Raw genomic sequence first — 18,202 nt, forward strand, 5'->3', positions numbered from 1 at the left:
GAAAAAGACATTAACTAGACATTAGAAAGACAATTCTTTTCCACAATTTGTCATAAAGTCTGTACTATCCTTCAGGATCAATTAATCCATGCCTATGCCATTATTATTAGTGATCTAAGCAAAGGCCAAAATAATTGGGAATTTGATTAGCTAAGAATTCACAGCAACTCAGTATAGACACTGAACCTTAAGGAAAGTGTTTTCTGCCACTGAAACCTGTACTGACACAGGTATTACCTCTACAAAGATCCTATTGGTGGAGCAAGTAGCTAAACGGATAGATAGTCCTGATCTTACACAGCCATCATCTGGAATGCCTCATCTTAACTGGCTGAAATTATTAAGAGAACCTAATGGATGCCAACAGTAAAAATTAGCTCTCCACCAGGCAACCTTAAATGAATAATGATGAGACACAAAATGGCAAGAATGCTTTCAGTTTTACATTCAAGAAATTCTGCCCAACTTTCAATAATGTTGGTAGGAATAATCTAAGTTTCTGCATTGAAACTACAATACAAATAGAAAAGTATTTACTTGAAAATGTCTCCAAATACACCTCTGCTCAGAACTTTTAAAAACTTATATTAAGGAAATAATCAAGGACATACATAAAAATCCATCTATCAAGATATTCAGTGGAGTAAAAAATGAGAAGCACCTCAACGCTTTCAACATGGCACAAACTAACATATTATGGCACTTCCATAAAACAGAATACTATGATGTCATTAAAAATGCTTTAGATGAATAGGTAATAACATGAGTATATATTCATCTATATTACATGAAAATAAGCAGTGTGCTGCTAACACTGAAATACATGGGACATACAGAAAAAGAAGACTGGAAGGACAAACACAATCATCTTAACATGCTATCTGTGAGCAGGAGGTATATATTTGTTTTTCTGTATTATCCAGATTTTCTACATGAACATGGGTAGTTCTTTATAATCAGAAAGTTATTTAGGTAAGTCTATTAAATCATTTAATCAGTTTTTTATTTAAAATAGGATTCCCTCCACTCCAAAGTAGGATCTTACTTTAAAACTGGCTCAGGGGTGAGCATGGTGCAATCAATCTCCAGGATCTGTTCCTCTTGGATAAAGTGCTGCCTCCAGGCCTGAATAATATTGTTCTTCAAAGCACATCCAACTGGCCCAAAGTCATACAGACCACTAACACCTATAGAAAATAAGAGGAAAACATGTACTTTAACTTGTTACGCTGAAGAACTGAAGGCAGGAGACATGAGAAACTGATACCTGTAAGACTTCACATACTCCCTAAAAGTGCATTCAAGTCAACAATTCGAATCCCTCAATACCGGAGAGCCTTACTTTCAGCTAGCTGATGGAAGTAAAATATAAAAGCTCTTACGCCATTTACTATTTCCATGTTTGTAATTTCAAGTAGGACAAGCCCAAAATTTACAACAAAAGAAGCTCCCCCTTATTTAAAAAACAGAATGAAAAAGCAGATTATAGTTCTCTGCCGTAAAAATTAGAAATAATTTCTCATGACATCTGATAACAATGAACTATAATTTTAGCATCCAGTTCTCTATTTCTGGGTATTTGAGGCACTACTTAAACTCAAAAGGGTAAACATTTACAGATCTGCTTAGCCAAACTCAAGTCAACTTTCAGAGGCAAAATACTGTATGTCTAACATTGTTGTAATAATCTGTTGACTATGAAAAATACAGTTTTACATTTCATCAGTGAATTATATTTGCCTATATACCTTCATAATGGCATTCAGAGTGATTTACCTACATCCCTGTGAAGAATGTTTTTTCCTGGTAGATGACCATAAAGAATCATCTAAGGACTGTTTTATCACTGCCCCTGTGTGAAGGGGCACTGTATAGTTAGCCAGTACTACAACGGCCCTCTGTTGCTCCTCAGTCTCCACTGCATTTTAAAAAGAGTACATGAGTACACAGACACATCAAATACATACACGGGCCTCCAACAACTCCCTACATCCTAATAGAAAATAGTGCTCTCCAAGAATAAATACAGTGGAGAAAAATAACAGGTGTTACACCAAAGGGTGACTCCAAGTGAACAAAAGCAAGACTTCTATCCTCTGTTTTGTGGCCTGATAGAAGTGGATACCAACAGACAAGCCATGTTCTTGATTTAAGTATAATACTAGACCACTAACAACATAACAATTCCTTTTGTCATTAATCCCTTACCTCCATAAATAGCAAAAGCTTGATCATAGAAAAACCTCCTCTTCAGGGTATCTTCCATTTTTGCTCGGTCTACAATATCATCTTTGGGCTGTAATGCCAGCTCCTGTTAGAGATTAAATAAAAAGTGAGTGACCGGAGCAGGTGGGTGGGAATTTGAACTTATATATCTGAATTTAGTTTATTCCTCAGCAGAATTAAATATAAAATTTATCAGACAAGATTTTGATAGGTTAAAAACAATAAAAGTCGTAGGTGTGTTTTTCCCTTTGAGTAATATAAAAGATGCCTTTATTTAATCATTTAGGAAAACATACGATCATTTCCAAGATTATAAGACTAAGCTAACCCAGATGCAGTGGCTCACACCTGTAATCCCAGCATTTTGGGAGGCTAAAGCAAGTGGATCACCTGAGGTCAGGAGTTCAAGACCAGCTTGGCCAACATGGCAAAACCCAGTCTCTACTAAAAATACAAAAATTAGCCAGTTGTGGTGGCATGTGCCTGTAATCCCAGCTACTTGGGAGGCTGAGGCAGGAGAATCACTTGAACCTGGAAGGCAGAGTTTGCAGTGAGCCAAGATTGCGCCATTACACTCCAGCCTGGGCAAAAGAGTGAGACTCTGCCTCCAAAAGAAAGACAAGACTAAGTTTGCATCGATGCAGATAATGATATAAACAATATCTTAATTTTAGTGAATTCCTATAGCAAAATGGTTACTTTAAAACTCCAAACAATATAAGTTTGGTGATGGGAGATCTATTGTTTGAAAGGTCTGGGAGCAGGAATAAAATAAACAGACCTTTTCCTTAAAACAAACAAACAAAAAATCGTTATATCCAGGCACAAGAGAAGTCATAAAGACGGGCACAATCCTTTCCATGAAAATTCATGTTGCATATTGAGTCCAGGATCTGCGGGGTCAGGAAGGCTTTATTAAAAAGTTGACATTCTAAGTTGCATTTTGAAAGAATGAAGAGTCTACTAGACAGAGGGAAAGGAGAAGAAGGCATTATGGATAAACAGATAAACCAAATGATACTTCTTGAGAAACTTTTCTAGGTCTCTCCCATCCAAAGAAATTAAAGATGAATAATCCTATACCCATGTATGTTCCTACTTTAGCATCCCAGGACTTACCTTTGCTTCCAGAACCCTCTTCCGGGCTTTGAGCTCAGCCACTGCTTTGTCTACATCTACTTGGGGTGCTTTATCTTCTTTGAGTTTTCGCACAAGATCTCCCTAGCCAACAAAGAGAATTTATATTCAGGATTGGTTTCAGAAGTCAAGAAATGTTAGGAATGTGTTTTTAAGGATGCCTTTTAAAAACACTATGTAAGAATGATACAATTCAGGCCGAGCATGGTGGCTCACGCCTGTAATACCAGCACTATGGAAGGCTGAGGCGGGTGGATCACCAGAGGTCAGCAGTTCAAGACAAGCCTGGCCAAAATGGTGATCCGTGTCTCTATTTAAAATACAAAAATTAGCTGGGCTTGGTGGCGGGCATCTGTAATCCCAGCTACTCGGGAGGCTGAGGCAAGAGAATCATTTGAACCCAGAAGGCAGAGGGTGCAGTGAGCCAGAATCACACCAGTGCACTCCAGCCTGTCTCAAAAAGAAAAAAAAAAGAGCTCGTGGGTGCCGGCAGGGCACGGCTTGGGGCAGCGCGGGGTTGCCATGGTGGAGTTGCAGCAACTGCGGATACAGGAGGCGGTGGACTCAATGGTGAAGAGTGTGGACACAGAGAATATCCAGAAGATGCAGAGTCTCATGTTCCAATGCAGCGCCAGCTGTTGTGAGGACAGCCAGGCATCCATGTAGCAGGTGCACCAGTGTATCAAGCACTGCCATGTGCCTCTGGCTCAAGCCCAGGCTTTGGTCACCAGTGAGTTGGAGAAGTTCCAGGACCACCTGGTCCAGTGCACCATGCATTGCAACAACAAAGCCAAAGATTCAATGGATGCTGGGAGTAAAGAACGTCAGGTGAAGCAGCAGCTGGACGGTTGTGTGACCAAGTATGTGGATGACCACATGCACCTCATCCCAACTATGACCAAGAAGATGAATGAGGTTCTCTTACCCAATGGGAAATAAAAGTCTCTGCCAGTGCCCATTGGGGCTGAGGGCAAGAATGTATTTTTTATAAGGAATTGGGAATTTTAGTCTTTTAGGCAAAGTTTATGAATGAAGAAATTAAGGATGGCCATAAGTGTAAGGCATATGTCACTTGCCTCCGGACACTAGTTCTTTTATGTTTCAGTCCTAAAAAATGAAATGGAAAAAAAAAAAGTCCTGCTAAATTGGGTCAGAGATATCACAAGAGAGCTTATATTTCCTGTGGCCAGTGCTTGTCCTGGCAGTAAGGATCTCCCCTGTAACAAGCCAGAGCCCTCCAATGTACCAGACTCTTCTTACTACAAGGAATCAACAGGCTGGCAGGTTAGAGTTGGTGGAGTTTGAGGAGAGATACTTTCTCTCTGTTGCCAACATCCTGTTTACCAGAAGTGTCACCACACCATTTTCCATAAGCTGTGAAACAAAATCCGTGAGGTCACTTAGAAGGGAAAAAAAGTTTTCTGGGTCTTTGTTTTCTTGGTTTTGTGTCATTTATACAGAGGCATACAAGTTAATTTTAAGATGTGGAATTGGGAGCAAGACTAGTTTGGATAAAAACTTTGAAAGGTTCCTTGTAGATCCCTATTTCTGGTCATCAAGTTGTGGATGTACATTTCTTTTTTTTTTTGAGACGGAGTTTCGCTCTTGTTACCCAGGCTGGAGTGCAATGGCACTATCTTGGCTCACCACAACCTCCGCCTCCTGGGTTCAGGCAATTCTCCTGCCTCAGCCTCCTGAGTAGCTGGGATTACAGGCACGTGCCACCATGCCCAGCTAATTTTTTGTATTTTTAGTAGAGACGGGGTTTCACCATGTTGACCAGGATGGTCTTGATCTCTTGACCTCGTGATGGTCTTGATCTCTTGACCTCGTGATCCACCCGCCTCAGCCTCCTAAAGTGCTGGGATTACAGGCTTGATCTACTGCACCCGGCCGGATGTACATTTCTTAAAATCATTACATGCTGCATCTTTCAGTCTGGAGACCATGCAAAAACATGAGAGGTGACGACACACTAATTATGGGTAATTTGCATAATTACTGGCTGATGGTCCCTAAGGCTGGGTGTAACAAAATGACAGTACAATCTTGCAGTAACACTTTCCCCTTGAAGAGAAAGCAGTTTTGATTGTGATATATACTAGAGTATCTAGGAATGGACAGTAAAAGAGGAGCAGTTGGCTACTTGATTATAACAGAGTTATGAAGTACTAGATTCGGAAAACCTGGTTTTTATATGACAGATGGAATGAAAGCCTAAACCTAGCATTGCCTACTTAGCCCCCTGAATTAACAGGGCCCAACTGAGACAAACCCTTGGCAGCAGGAAATTCAAGAGAGAAAAAGTAAGCAACTTTGGCTAGGATGAGCTGACTCCCTTAGAGCTAAGGAGAGGCAGCCCCTCATTACCAGATACCATTTTTGCTTGGGGCTTTCGCCACTTGCAATGTTCTGGCCCCGCATGATATCCTATTGTTTTGATAGCAACCTCACTGTATTTTCACCAGCTTATTACTTGAAATAATAACATAGCCTGTCCATTTGCTGTTTCCAGGCTGTGATATATTCTCCTAGTGGTTTGGTTCTAAAAATAAATAAGGTTTAATTTTCTCCCACCCCCCAAAAAAAGAATGATGCAATTCAAATGTTTATTATGTGAGAGGCCATTAAGAACGAAGGTCTCTGCCCTCTTCATCTATAATCTAGAAGAACATACAGGCAAGTTAACAAATAACTACGCTCACACGGTGAATTTTTTCCTTTGGGTATAGAGAGGTGAAAAGGGAGGAGAGAAAAAGCATTGATTAAAAAGTAGGAAAGAGCAAGACTTGTACTGAGGACAGAGAAGAACCAATAAATTGACCACCCTCTTAAATCTCTCTCCTCTCAATTACAAAAAAAAAATTATTCAGTTTTCCTCCTACGTCTCTGACCATTCTTCTCAGTCACTGCTGGCTCATCTTCCTTTAAATGTCTCTTTATAGTTGGAATTTTTTCCTTGCTAATAATACTGAATTATTTTAATTCCAACCTATACTGATTTCATATTTACAACAATATGGTGAACTAGATCATCTGAGAAAACAAACAAAACATTACCTATATCAGACTTTCAGCTGAGTAATTAAAATTGTTAAGTTGATAGAGTCTTTGGGCACCCAAAAGAGTTTTCAATTTCAGTAATCCATTTCCACATAATATGTGGTTCATTTTCACACTGCCTGATTGTTTTCGGTACTCTTGTTCTCTGCTCATGTTTTTGAGTCCTTCTTTTGTAAAATTATCTTAAGCATTTAAAAAACATGTGATTATTCGAATACTTTTGGAGGATCTAATTCTATTATCATTTCCCCTGAGTCTCACTCAAGGTGGCTTGTCTCCTCAGGGGTATTTTAATTTTGAGTTTAGCACTTATTATTTTGGTAACTTTAATCTGTGAAAAATCCTAAAAGACCAATGGGGAAAGTCTGCTTCTTTTGCAATATGACAGTCTGGGTAAAGTACATGAAGAAAATCATACATAGTTGTTAAATGAAAAATAATTTTAAAAGCCGTTTTGGATAACTGTGGATATTCTTTGATACTGCATCAAAATTCTAACAAGTGGTAGTTTTTTCAAGGTTATTTTTAACTCAGAAACTATAGCAATGAATTTTTTGTACTCTGTTACAATAAATCCGTTAACCTATTTTTAGCTTTGAATGGCTCTTTCACTAGTACCTGATTTCATAACATCATGCATTGGTCACTTGGAAAACATTGGTTCACTGAGTGCAGATTATCCAAATACTTAAAAAAAATTCACGTTCGTTAATATCACCACTCATCTCATCAGAAATACCTTTAAGGACTACGAAACTGCCAAGCTCACAGCAAAAGATATGCGTTTTCCAAAATTCTAAAATTTCCTAAAGTTTGAATTTTATTACTGGCCACAAATACTAACCATTTTTTTCTTAAAGTGGCAAGCTCACTTCATTCATTTTCCAGATTAACAAATCTCTATGAAACGTGTTACTAACAAGATCAGTCTTAAGTAAAAATCCCACTCCGAAAGGTTTTCAACTGCACTTCACAATGGAAACATGAAAAATGGATGGGGTGACAGTGTGCCTCATTTCCCCATATACAAAAAAGGGATATAATTAGATCATCTTTAAATTATCTTTCAGTTGACATCCGACTCAGTAATTCACACAATTAACTAATATATGTGTGTTCCTGGAAAATTAGAAAAAATACCCAAACTAACTTACATTAACTAATTCACATATTCAGAAAACATCTTAAAGTACAAAACAACTAATAATCAAGACAACATAAGCAATACACAGGACAGTAGTCGCACTGGAAAGATTACTTCAGTTAACTAGATCCAGTCTTAACTACCGATGGATGATTTGCACTGCAGTTCCAGGCTAACGTGGCAGAGGGAGGGGTTTGGGTGTTTGGATGTGTGTGTGTGTGTGTGTGTGTGCTTTTTTTCCCCCAAATTAGATGTATGCTCCCTTCTAAAGGGAAGGTTAGTTTTAAAAATGGCAAGTTACAGAAAAAACAAAGGAACCACACCTAATTTTAATTGTGGAGTGGAAGGTGGGTGGAGGGAGACAGAATATGCAATCGATGTTCTGACACCAAAAATGAAGAAAAAAGTTAAGCCCGTGGTTTAACTTTTTAAAAAATTTCATTTTGAAATTTTCATGTTTCAAAATTAAAGGCTATTTATTAAATGGGTCAGGCTCAAACCAGCGAAGAGGGCCGATGGCAAAGCGGCAGACTTCGCTGAATTTGCTGCAGCTATGCCCCAATGAATTACTTCCGAGAGAGAGTTCCACCCTCTGTAGCTAAGGCAAATTATTGCATCAGGCGCCCATGCAGGAGAAACCCGTCTGGTGTTTACTACCAGGTCATCGATCCCGGGGTCCTACTGATAGCTTCTGGGCTCTCCCTAATTGGCTATGAGAATCGTCTGAAATAATGTTTTCCTTGCCCTCTCTAAATTCTATTCTCTATGCAGTGCCCTAGGAAAAGGAGGTTATTAAATCACCAAGTCCTCCCGCCCATGAAACCTCCCTTCCCTTCAGGAAAATCAAATTTCAAAATATTCTACACGAAGGATGGCTAACTTCACCGAGTTACTCTGCAACATTTAGTTTCCCAGGTTTACTATCAGAGAGCTCACTGGTTCCAAATGGCCTTTTCAGAAAACAGAAAAGACAAGAGCAAAGGATGATGAGTTCACAGCATTATTTAAAAAGTTCGACACCTCCCCACATCTACGTTTCAACTCTGTTTTCTCAGCCAATCCTCAGCTAAACTAAGCACTGAATGAAGGAAGATGTAAAGGAGGCAACACTATTCAAAGCATCCTGAAAATTAAAGGGCCTGGCGTAGGACGAAAGAACCGGCAGCTTCGGCTCATCACTGACCACGGAAAGAATTAGGAACCTTTCCACCCAGGTGCACAAAGAGTACAGCAGAGGCTGGAAAACTGAAGTTAAGGTTATTCAGTTAGGAGGCAAGGAGAACCAAAGGGTCACAGATCCCAGCCCCACTGGAAATAGAAGAGACGCGGGCTGTGACAGAATGGGGAAGGGAGAACGGATCCGGAGAAGGACGCAGAAAGTCGGAGGGGTTCCAGGGAGTCATCCAAAAAGAGGGGAGGATGGGGGTCCGCGGAAGGGGAGGTGGCTGACGCGCGGGGGGCTTGGGACCAAAGTGGGGGAAGCGAAGAGGACGCCAGATGAAGGGAAAGAAAGGGGTAACCGAAGAGGAGGACGGTTCCCAGGGGAGAAGGGAAGGATGGCCAGGAGAGGGCCCTGGGAGGAAAGCCGGGGGTTGAGCGGAGGGCGCAAACCACCAGTACCTGCTGGCGCACGGCTAGCCTGAGAGGTGCCAGCACCTCCTCAGCCCCCGCGCCGTCCATGCTGCTCTGAGAGGCGGCGGCGGGGAAGGAGATTGGGGCGCCGGAGGGCGCGCTGAGGGGCCGGCGGAGCGGGAGCGAGGATCGGGCCGAGAGCCGGGGCGGCAGCAGTAGCAGCAGACAGGCGCGAGCAGCTTTAAGCAACGCCGAGCGCGGAGTGGGCATGAGCCGGCGGCCCTGGAATGTCCAGAGAGGGTGGCGACGGAAGCGGCGCGCGCGGCCCAGCCCGTAGCATGATGAAATCGCCGCGTAAACGCCGCGGCGCGCGCGCAGCCGCACATTCTCCACCCCGCTATGCGGAGCCGGGTCGCCGCGGCAGATTCGACACACAACCCGGAAGGACCCAGCTGAGGGTTTTCTCCGCCTTGGGCAAGGGGTAGAGCTGCGGGCGAACACATTTGCACAGAAATGCGTCAAGCCACCCCAGCAGGATGGACGTTCAAGGACACAGCTCCGAGCGGAACCTGCAGGCCGAGACACACAAGAACCTTCAAAGCATAGGGGTTTTTTTACAAGAGTGACACTCCGGCCGACCGACTTGAACTCACACTTTGTTTCTGTCCTTTCGCGCCCTGCGCCTTAAATGGGTCGCAAAACATCAAATCATGTGGGGACCTTAGACTTATGTTGCTCAAGCGCAGATGTTCCCCAGATGAGGAACACCAGGGTTTCTGGAGAAGCTAAATTCTAATGTGTCCTTGCGAGGCGAGCAGGATTTGAACCAGCAGAGATGAGGAAAGGCAAGAGGTGTCTGATAAGTCCTTCTGCCCGGCATAGCCTCAGTCTCTCTGCCTCTCTGGTTAGACCCCAGCTGACCAACCACCTCGAGATGATAGCTCCCCTCATCCCCCGCCCCATTCCTCCTGCCCAAAGGGTGGAGGGCCTAAAAAAGCTGAATTAAAAAAGGAAGAGAAAAATAATGTGTTGGTTATAAAAACAGCATTGCGCATATCTGTAAAAATGGCTAAAAATGAAAATGATGGAAAATGCCACGTCACCCTCTGAGACGTCCCTATACTGCTAAGGGGGGTATCAACTAGTGCAGCCAGCCACTCGGGAACTGTTGGGCAGGATCCACTGAAGTGGAGCACGTACGTACATCTCCCTGTAACTCACAATTCCACCCCAGGAGTGTACAAGAGTAGACGGGCTCACTGTAAAGAAGTCTCCTTTCCTAACAGTATGAAAGTCTACGTTATTTCTCTTTTTGTTCCAATGTGCAGTTCTGGAGAAGTACTTCCAATTCAACACAAGCAGGGTGGGTTGCTTAAGAACATTCCACAATATTGTACAATTATGTTTTTAAACACTTTTATTTCAAGATTTGATATTAATTATGATTTATTTGACTTATTTTACTACATAATTTTGAATTTAATATTTTTAAATGTGAAAATCATTTTAAGTTTTACTTTTTATTTAAATTTTTACGAAAATGTTGAAATTCTATATTCTTTGAATATAACTGTATTTCATTTATAAAAATTCCTTAGATCAATAATGTCTCATCTATTTTCATGTTAGGACAGTCCTGAAAGGACTCCAAATCCATTCTTCCCTCCTCCCCCACCAATCCATCCTCCCCACTGCTACTTCAGTCATTATTTCTAAAAGGCAAATCTGACCATGCCCCTTCTCTTCTCACTTCAATAGGCCCTTCATGGCCCTTAGCAGAATTTCCCAGTTTTCCTTTGAAAACTCTCTGCAAAATAATGATAATAGTTTATGTTTGTTGAGGACTCATTAGGTACCACTTAGCTCTAATTTATCTCATAGAATTTATTCACCAATTTAATGAGAAAGGTTCTATAATTATTCCCAATTTACAGATGTGGGATTCAAGGGACTGAGATCTCAAACAGCTTGTCCACGGTCACACAACTAAGTGAATATTGAGCCAGAATGTGAGCTGGGGGCAGAGGCAAATTTACTACATAGCTAATGAAGCTTCAAGTGAGTTTAGCGCCTCTCTTGGTTGGGCTCTGTAAGTGCCCTGCAAGAGGCCCTAGTATTGTGTATGTATGATCATATATTTTTCTTTCTTTATTAAAGTTCATTTCTTTGAGGGAAATAAATTTTGAAAGCCAGAGAGAGAAAGAATAAGGAGGGAAGAGGACAAATTATATACATATCAATTAGATCAAGGTGGTTGATAGTGTTGTTCAGATCTTCTCTATTATTTCAACCCAAATAACACACAGAAGGAGATTTTCCAGATATATTGAATTTATTTGAGATGTGCAGGAGATTTGCAAATCCAGGACATGGGGCTCCTTAGGACCATAGGCATATTTGAAGAGGCTGAGGCAAGGGGAAGCTTTTAAAGACAACAGGGAAAAGATAAAGTCACTTGTTGATTGTGAGGGGAAAAGTTGCTGGGCTGTAATGCTGTGGAGGATGGAGGAGGTTGCAAGAGCCCCTGTAAAAAAACACCAGTGTAAACCCTGTTGGGGAGATGTGGAAACAATTCAGGCCAGTGCTGGAGGCCCAGCTGAGCTTGGAGACAGTTATGGATTGAATTGTGTTTCCCCAAAATGTTTATTTAAATCCCAACTCCTGGCACATGGGAATAGAAACTTATTTGGAAATAGGTCTTTGTGGATGTAAACAAGATGAAGTCATTAGGTTGGGCCCTTAATAGAACTGGAGTCCTTGTAAGAGTTTGGTCACAGACAGATTTACACAGGGACAACGCCAAGAAACGATGGAGCCATGCAGTTGCAAGCCAAGGAACACCACAGGTGGCAGCCACCACCAGAAGCTGAGACCAGGCAAGGGAGGATGCCACCCCAGAACTCAAGGCAGTACGGTCCTGCTGAGGCCTTGATTTCAGACTTCTACCCTCTAGAACTGGGGGTGATACACTTCTGAGTTAAGTTAAGCCACGAAACTTGCGGTACTTTGTTATGGCAGCCCGAGGAGCTGATTCATAGACGTCAGAGACCACAGCTCTCTCTTCATCCTTTTCATCTTTATTCTTTCTAATTATAAAAATAATAGAAGCTCTTTGGAAAATTCAAATATTATAGCAGCATATGGCTTGGAAATTGAAAGCCAGAGAGAGAAAGAATAAGGAGGGAAGGGGGCAAATTATATGTCTTTAATATATATTAATATTAAATATACATACATGTTTTTTAATTTCTCCTTCTGTCACCCAGGCTAAAGTGCAGTAGTGCCATCATGGCTCACTGCAGCCTTGAACTCATGGGATCAAGCCATCCTCCTGCCATAGTGTCTCAAGGCATGCATCACCACTCCTGGCTAATTTTTCTGGTTTTCGTAGAGAGAGGTCTTGCTGTGTTGCCAACGTTGGTCTCCAACACCTGCCTCCAGCGATCCCCTAGCATTGGCCTCCCAAAGTGCTGGGATTACAGGTGTGAGCCACTGTGCCCAGCCTCTGGTTTTAAATATTTAGAATGCATTTGTGTTGTCTACATTTTTTACAACCTGAATTACCTCTACATTTAAAAACACATTTAAATGGGAGATAAATGAAAGTCCTTCAAAATCTAATTACCTAAAGATAAACACTATTGTCAGCTGGGTCCACAATTTGTTCTATTTCTAAGCAAATCCAAGTCTATTTCACATAGGTAATATTACATTTCTACAGAAATCATTGTATTAAGCATATTGAAATGCATCTTGCTGTTTTTCAAACTCAAGGCCATGTATAAGTAATAATTCTTTTATATCAGTAAATGAATCTGGAAAGACCCCAACTTTTCAGTGGCCACAGTCTTTAATCTGTTGTGATTTTTCCTGGCAGTGCTCAACAGCTGGGAGCTGACCTATGGAAAATGGCCAACTCTTCTCAGTTCACAGTGTCCTAATACCCTTCATCTCCTGCTGACTGCACGGCAATTCTCAGGGAGGAGCATGGATTGTGTTCATGTATAAAGAAACACTGTTGATGTGCAGAGGAATGTGGATGTGATAGTTTCCAGCCTCTGGCAGGTGAGAGTTCCCCTTTTCTTCTCTGCAATATAGTTCTTAGAAACAACAAGACTTACTTTTAAATTGAGTCCATGTCTAAAACTTTATATGATCCCAAATACCTGAGATAGTTCTCAGTCATCTTAGAAAGTTAATTTTGCTAAGGTTAAGGATGCATCCAAGACAGCTTCAGGAGGTCTGGACAACATGTGTCCAAAAGTAGTTGGGCACTGCTTGGTTTTATACATTTTAGGGAGATATGAGACATCAATCAATATATGTAAGATGTTTATCAGTTTCATCCGGAAAGGTGGGACAACTTGAAGCAGGGAGGGGGCTTCCAGGTCATAGGTACAGCTGCATTCTTTTGAGTTTCCAATTAGCCTTTCACTGAATACATAATTTACAGGAATAGTCACTTATGCCTTAGTCTGGCTTAGTGAAACAACAGGGCAAAGGAAACAATTAGATATGCATTTATCTCACATGAGCAAAGGGATGACTTTGAGTTCTGTCTGTTCTTTGTCCACAAAGAATTTTCTTGTGGGCAAATTGTGAGGGAGGTAAGTAGCTTTTTAAAAAAATCTCTGTAACTACCTTGTTTAGGAATAGAATGGGAGGCAGCTTTGCCTGCAGTTCCCAGCTTGACTTTTCCCTTTGGCTTAGTGACTTTGGCTGTCCCAAGATTTATTTTCCTTTCACATTTACAAGGAGAAGGGAAGAAATAAGTAAATTAGAGAGCTAGAAGGATGGGAGTTTGCGGTTAGAGAGAGTGGGGTGTTGAAGGTAAGACTGGTTGCATATTCCTTCTCCAAAGTGCTTGGGACCAGAAGTGTTTCAGATTTCAGATGTTTTCAGATTTTGGAATATTTGCATTTGCAGATTCGGCATCCCTAATCTGAAAAGCTGAAATCCAAAATGCTCCAATGTTCATTTCCTTTGAGCATCACATTGGTGCTCAAAAGGTTTTGGATTTTAGAGCATTTCAAATTTCAGATTTTCAGATTAGGGATACTAAGCCTATATCTCAGAAATGGTACATATCTGAATAATGTCAAAGTCCAAGATATAGCCATGAGAATTGTCATTAGTGTGAGTAGAGATGGGGGTGACTGTAGGTCAAAAGATTAAAGCAATAGGACAGGCTTCATTGTTACTAGGGTCCTTCATGGGAATGTGTTGATGTCATCCAGGGCTATGGGAGGCTTCCGAGTGGGGAGGAAGCTGAGACCCCATGGTCACAGTCTTCACTGATGAAGGGAGAGAGCAGGAGGTTGACAGATGGTGGGCACTGACTAGACTGGAAGAACTAAGAACTTCAGTGGAGCAGGGTTTTACCCAAGACAGAGAAGTTGTGGTCTAGAGCCACCCAGGGATGAAGGAGCACCCATTGGAGAGGACTGTAGTGAAAACAGAGTCCTGGGAGAAGAGCCAAGCATCAGTTGAGGCCACAACAGTTAAAATGTATACATCAAATCCTCTCCAAGCGCACTGTACCCTTGGCTGAGAATTCCCTCCTTAGTCTATTTCCCATCCCAAATTCTACCCATCCACGTTGTGTTAGGCCAGGTCTCTCTAGCAGCTGAACAGGCAGGCCTCCGTAACAACTGTTTCAGCATTGACTGAGTGGTTAAGTTAAATATTAAAAGTTGAAGGAGCCAGTGCCCTCATACAAAGGCTGGAATAGAACAAAAGCCTACCACAAGTTTTGCCTAAGCCTCTCCTGTGCTTGAACCATGACAAGATGAGGAAGGAATTCTTAATTTAGGATTAAATAAGTTTTTATTGGCTGGGCACTTTGGGAGGCTGAGGCAGGCAGATCACTTGAGGTCAGGAGTTCAAGACCAGCCTGGCCAACATGGTGAAACCCCATCTCTACTAAAATACAAAAATGAGCCAAGTGTGGTGGTGGGTGCCTGTAGTCCCAGCTCTTCGGGAGGATCTGGCAGGAGAATCACTTGAACCCAGGAGGCAGAGGTTGCAGTGAGCTGGGATTGAGCCACTGCACTCCAGCCTGAGTGACAAAGCGATACTCCGTCTCAAAAAATAAAAATAAAGTTTTTACTGGGGGTCTGAAGAAATTCCCCAGGCCTCCACAAACAAGTTTTATTAGAAGTCTAACCTTCGTGATTTAGCAGGAGACAAGATAAGGGTAATCACCCCAGGACCTGGAGCCATCTAGATTCAGTAAATTTACTGAGGCTCCAGAATAAGGTCTTCAGGACTCAGAACTTAGTTATAGATTAAAAGAAGTTAATCATATATGTCTTTGGACGACTGCACACGTACATGTAGACATGTAGGTTAGAAGGTATATAAGCTCTGGAAAACTTTGTAATTTTGAGTTGGTCTGGTGATATTTGCCAGGTCTTCTTCCTGTACCCGATTACAAAAACAAACTTCCTTCCTTCCCAGTTCATCTGCATCTTGTTATTGGGGCACGAGAATAAGTAACTGACCCTCAGTTTGGTCCAGGAACAACATGGTCTGATAGAGTTCATCATGTATTCCACAGGGAGATTAAGTGACAAATTCAGATACCCCAGTAATAAAATGCCAACAATAAGATGCCCTACAGTGTCATAGAAACGATGTCTTATTATGAAATTCCCAGTAGGAAATGAAAGTTCAAAGATGAAATTCACTTGCCATTTCAAGATAAAAAGAACATTTCAGGTCCAAACATTTTTCCTGCCTCAATTTCATATTCTGCTCAGGCTCAGCCAGAGGATGTCTCAGTATTTAGAGTAGGGGTTCCTTCAGCATCATGCTGGAGAGGTGTAACATTCTCAGGGTGGAGAAGGTGAGCTCGGCTCTCATATGCCATCTATTTAAAGAGTCCAGAATTAATAGGGCATCAAAGATTATCACAATTCTGTCTCCACATCAAATTTAGAAACCAAATCTGATAACCAAGTCATTTATCAGAGACTGAGTGGTACCTAAATGAGGAAGGGCCACTGGAAATGATTTTGGTTTTGGCTTCCCCAGACACCTGTCAGACCAAGCTTGTGATAGTCAACTCCACTGGCTGGAATCTTCCATCAAGAGCTAACTTTGGTGTCGCCCTTCTGCAACAGGATGATATGCCCTGCGCACTGTCTCTGTTCCCCAGAGCTGCCTCTGAGGCTGTCCCGTGTTCTTTTACCTTGCAGCCATTGCAATGGTAGCAGTCCCAGAGTCAGTGTCATTGGAGGTATCTGTCTTTCCCTTCTAGCGTGTTCCAAAATCTCTTAATTCCCCATTTCTTCTTTGAGCCCCAGGCTTCTAGAACCTCCTTACTTCCTTAGGGGTGGGCTCAGCCTAGTGACATGACCTTTCCACACTTACCACAATTCCTACCCCAAGTGCTCTGGCTTAGAATTGCTTGGGCAGGTTCTGTAAAACCTGCATTCAGAGAGGATTTCTTCTTCAGACTCATTTGCTGCAACTCAGAAAGTGCCCTGAGCGGATCTTGGAACAGCACTGCTCTTCCACTGGGGAAGCATGGGTCTAAGGAGGTCTTCTACCTCTCCCACTCGCTCCTCAAGGCAGTCTTTTCTCAGCTCTGGGATGTTAGAGGCCTTAGGAGGCATTTCCCTCTCATATACTCTTTCTGCAGGGGAGGGGAAAGGTAAGACTGGACCTCCAAAGCTCTACTTCCCTCTGCTGTTCTCTTTCTCCTTTCCAGAAGTTTCTAACAGCTGAACTCACTCCTTAATTTGGTCACTTTCCTCCTTTCACTTAACTGCTGGCTCTTAGTGGCACCTTTCCTTTTATTTCTCCCTTTGCCTTTTGGTCCATACATTAATTTTTCTTACACCTTCCTGTAGATGTTATCCTATGGGGTCTTCTATGGTAAGAGAGATGAGAGTAGGCAGTTCTGGGTCTGCCCAGAGCATCTTTTGTCCAAACAGGTTTCGTCCACTTTTGCCAGCTGCACATGATGGCCCTAACCAGAGTGGAGGGTCATCAGAACGCCAGGAAGTGGTCTCCTGTGTTGATGGGGTCCTCTAAGATGCAGATGCCCAGACAATTATGATGGGAAATACCTACGTGAAGGGAAATGGGGAAGAAGCCAGAGAAGTCAGGGAGACCACCAGACCGCAAGGTAAATCTGACCCTGAGTGAAAGAGGGGAAAGCGGTGGGGTGGAAGCTCACTAGCCTGTTGCATAGTCTAAGGAAGGCTCAGTAAAGCCACCAGGGAGTTCTTGAGACAAACTTAGCAACACAAGAGTCCCCTGTACTCCCAGAGACAATGGTGCACTCAGCCATTGGGAGGAGGGAGCAGTGCGTGGGAGGCACAATTCAGGAAAAGCTCAGTCTTCAATTGCACAGAATTTGCAGAAAGGGACCTTCAGTCCATGAAGCTCCCTCTAGTAGGAGGTCTGGGAGGTGGTGCCTTGTCTGCCATTAGACCAACATCTAACTCAGGTGTAGACTTTGTTTGTCCTTGTCCTTTCTTGATCCTTGAGGTTTTAGCCAATGGAACATGATTGTATTTGATGTTGCCCACTTCCTCGCCTGGCCTAGAAGAACCCATGTCCCAATCCCCATGCTTCCTTTTCTGCTGGCTGCGTATGTGCTCAAGGCCACCTTGGATCCCATACGTTAGAAGTGGCAGAGGTTGGGTCCCTAAATCATGATGTGGAATGGAGCTCACTGCCCCTCCCTTTTCTGGTAGGCTCTCTGAACTATTGATGAGCAAAAAGTAAACTTCCCTTGTGTTTGAGCTATTATACATTTTGGGTCTATTTGTTAGAGCAATGCATTTACCCTAACTACTATACTATCCCTGGGCCTTGTATGATGAAATTGGTAAGAGCCACAAAAACTGCATCTGGGACACAGGAGAAGGCGGGAGAGGCGAAAACATAATCTGATTGACAAAGCTTCTGTTTATAGGTAACTTTTTAGGAGTGTGGAGTTAGGCAAAGCTGGGATCACTCACAGAGCCTGACAGGGGATTTTCCTACATGAGTGGGCTCAGCTGGTTGTCCTGGTTCCATGTCCCACCAGCTTTCTGGTGTCTCTGC

General features: G+C 42.4%; 1 protein-coding gene, 1 long non-coding RNA gene and 1 pseudogene across 3 annotated transcripts in view; 2 read left to right on the top strand and 1 right to left on the bottom strand.

Annotated features, from left to right (window-relative positions):
- The window catches only part of GARS1 (glycyl-tRNA synthetase 1), a 38,977-nt gene extending 29,475 nt beyond the window's left edge, over positions 1-9,502 (bottom strand). For both annotated transcript variants that reach the window (XM_054237124.2, XM_054237125.2), the window contains exons 1-4: positions 9,191-9,502; positions 3,346-3,447; positions 2,209-2,311; positions 1,046-1,187 (exon numbers count right to left, since the gene is read on the bottom strand). In XM_054237124.2, the coding sequence (XP_054093099.1) occupies positions 1,046-1,187; positions 2,209-2,311; positions 3,346-3,447; positions 9,191-9,412 (569 nt within the window). In that variant the 5' untranslated portion in view covers positions 9,413-9,502. The remainder of the gene's footprint in view (positions 1-1,045; positions 1,188-2,208; positions 2,312-3,345; positions 3,448-9,190) is intronic.
- On the top strand, positions 3,886-4,302 carry LOC103794740 (protein FAM136A pseudogene; annotated as a pseudogene).
- A 68-nt stretch (positions 9,503-9,570) lies between the features above and the next one.
- Positions 9,571-18,202, top strand: part of LOC118143638 (uncharacterized) — a 28,836-nt gene continuing 20,204 nt past the window's right edge. The window contains exons 1-2 of the long non-coding RNA XR_013523894.1: positions 9,571-10,505; positions 13,020-13,207. This is a non-coding gene — a long non-coding RNA (uncharacterized LOC118143638). The remainder of the gene's footprint in view (positions 10,506-13,019; positions 13,208-18,202) is intronic.

This window comes from Callithrix jacchus, chromosome 11 (assembly GCF_049354715.1).
Source record: "Callithrix jacchus isolate 240 chromosome 11, calJac240_pri, whole genome shotgun sequence".
In the NCBI taxonomy this organism is placed as follows: domain Eukaryota; kingdom Metazoa; phylum Chordata; class Mammalia; order Primates; family Cebidae; genus Callithrix; species Callithrix jacchus.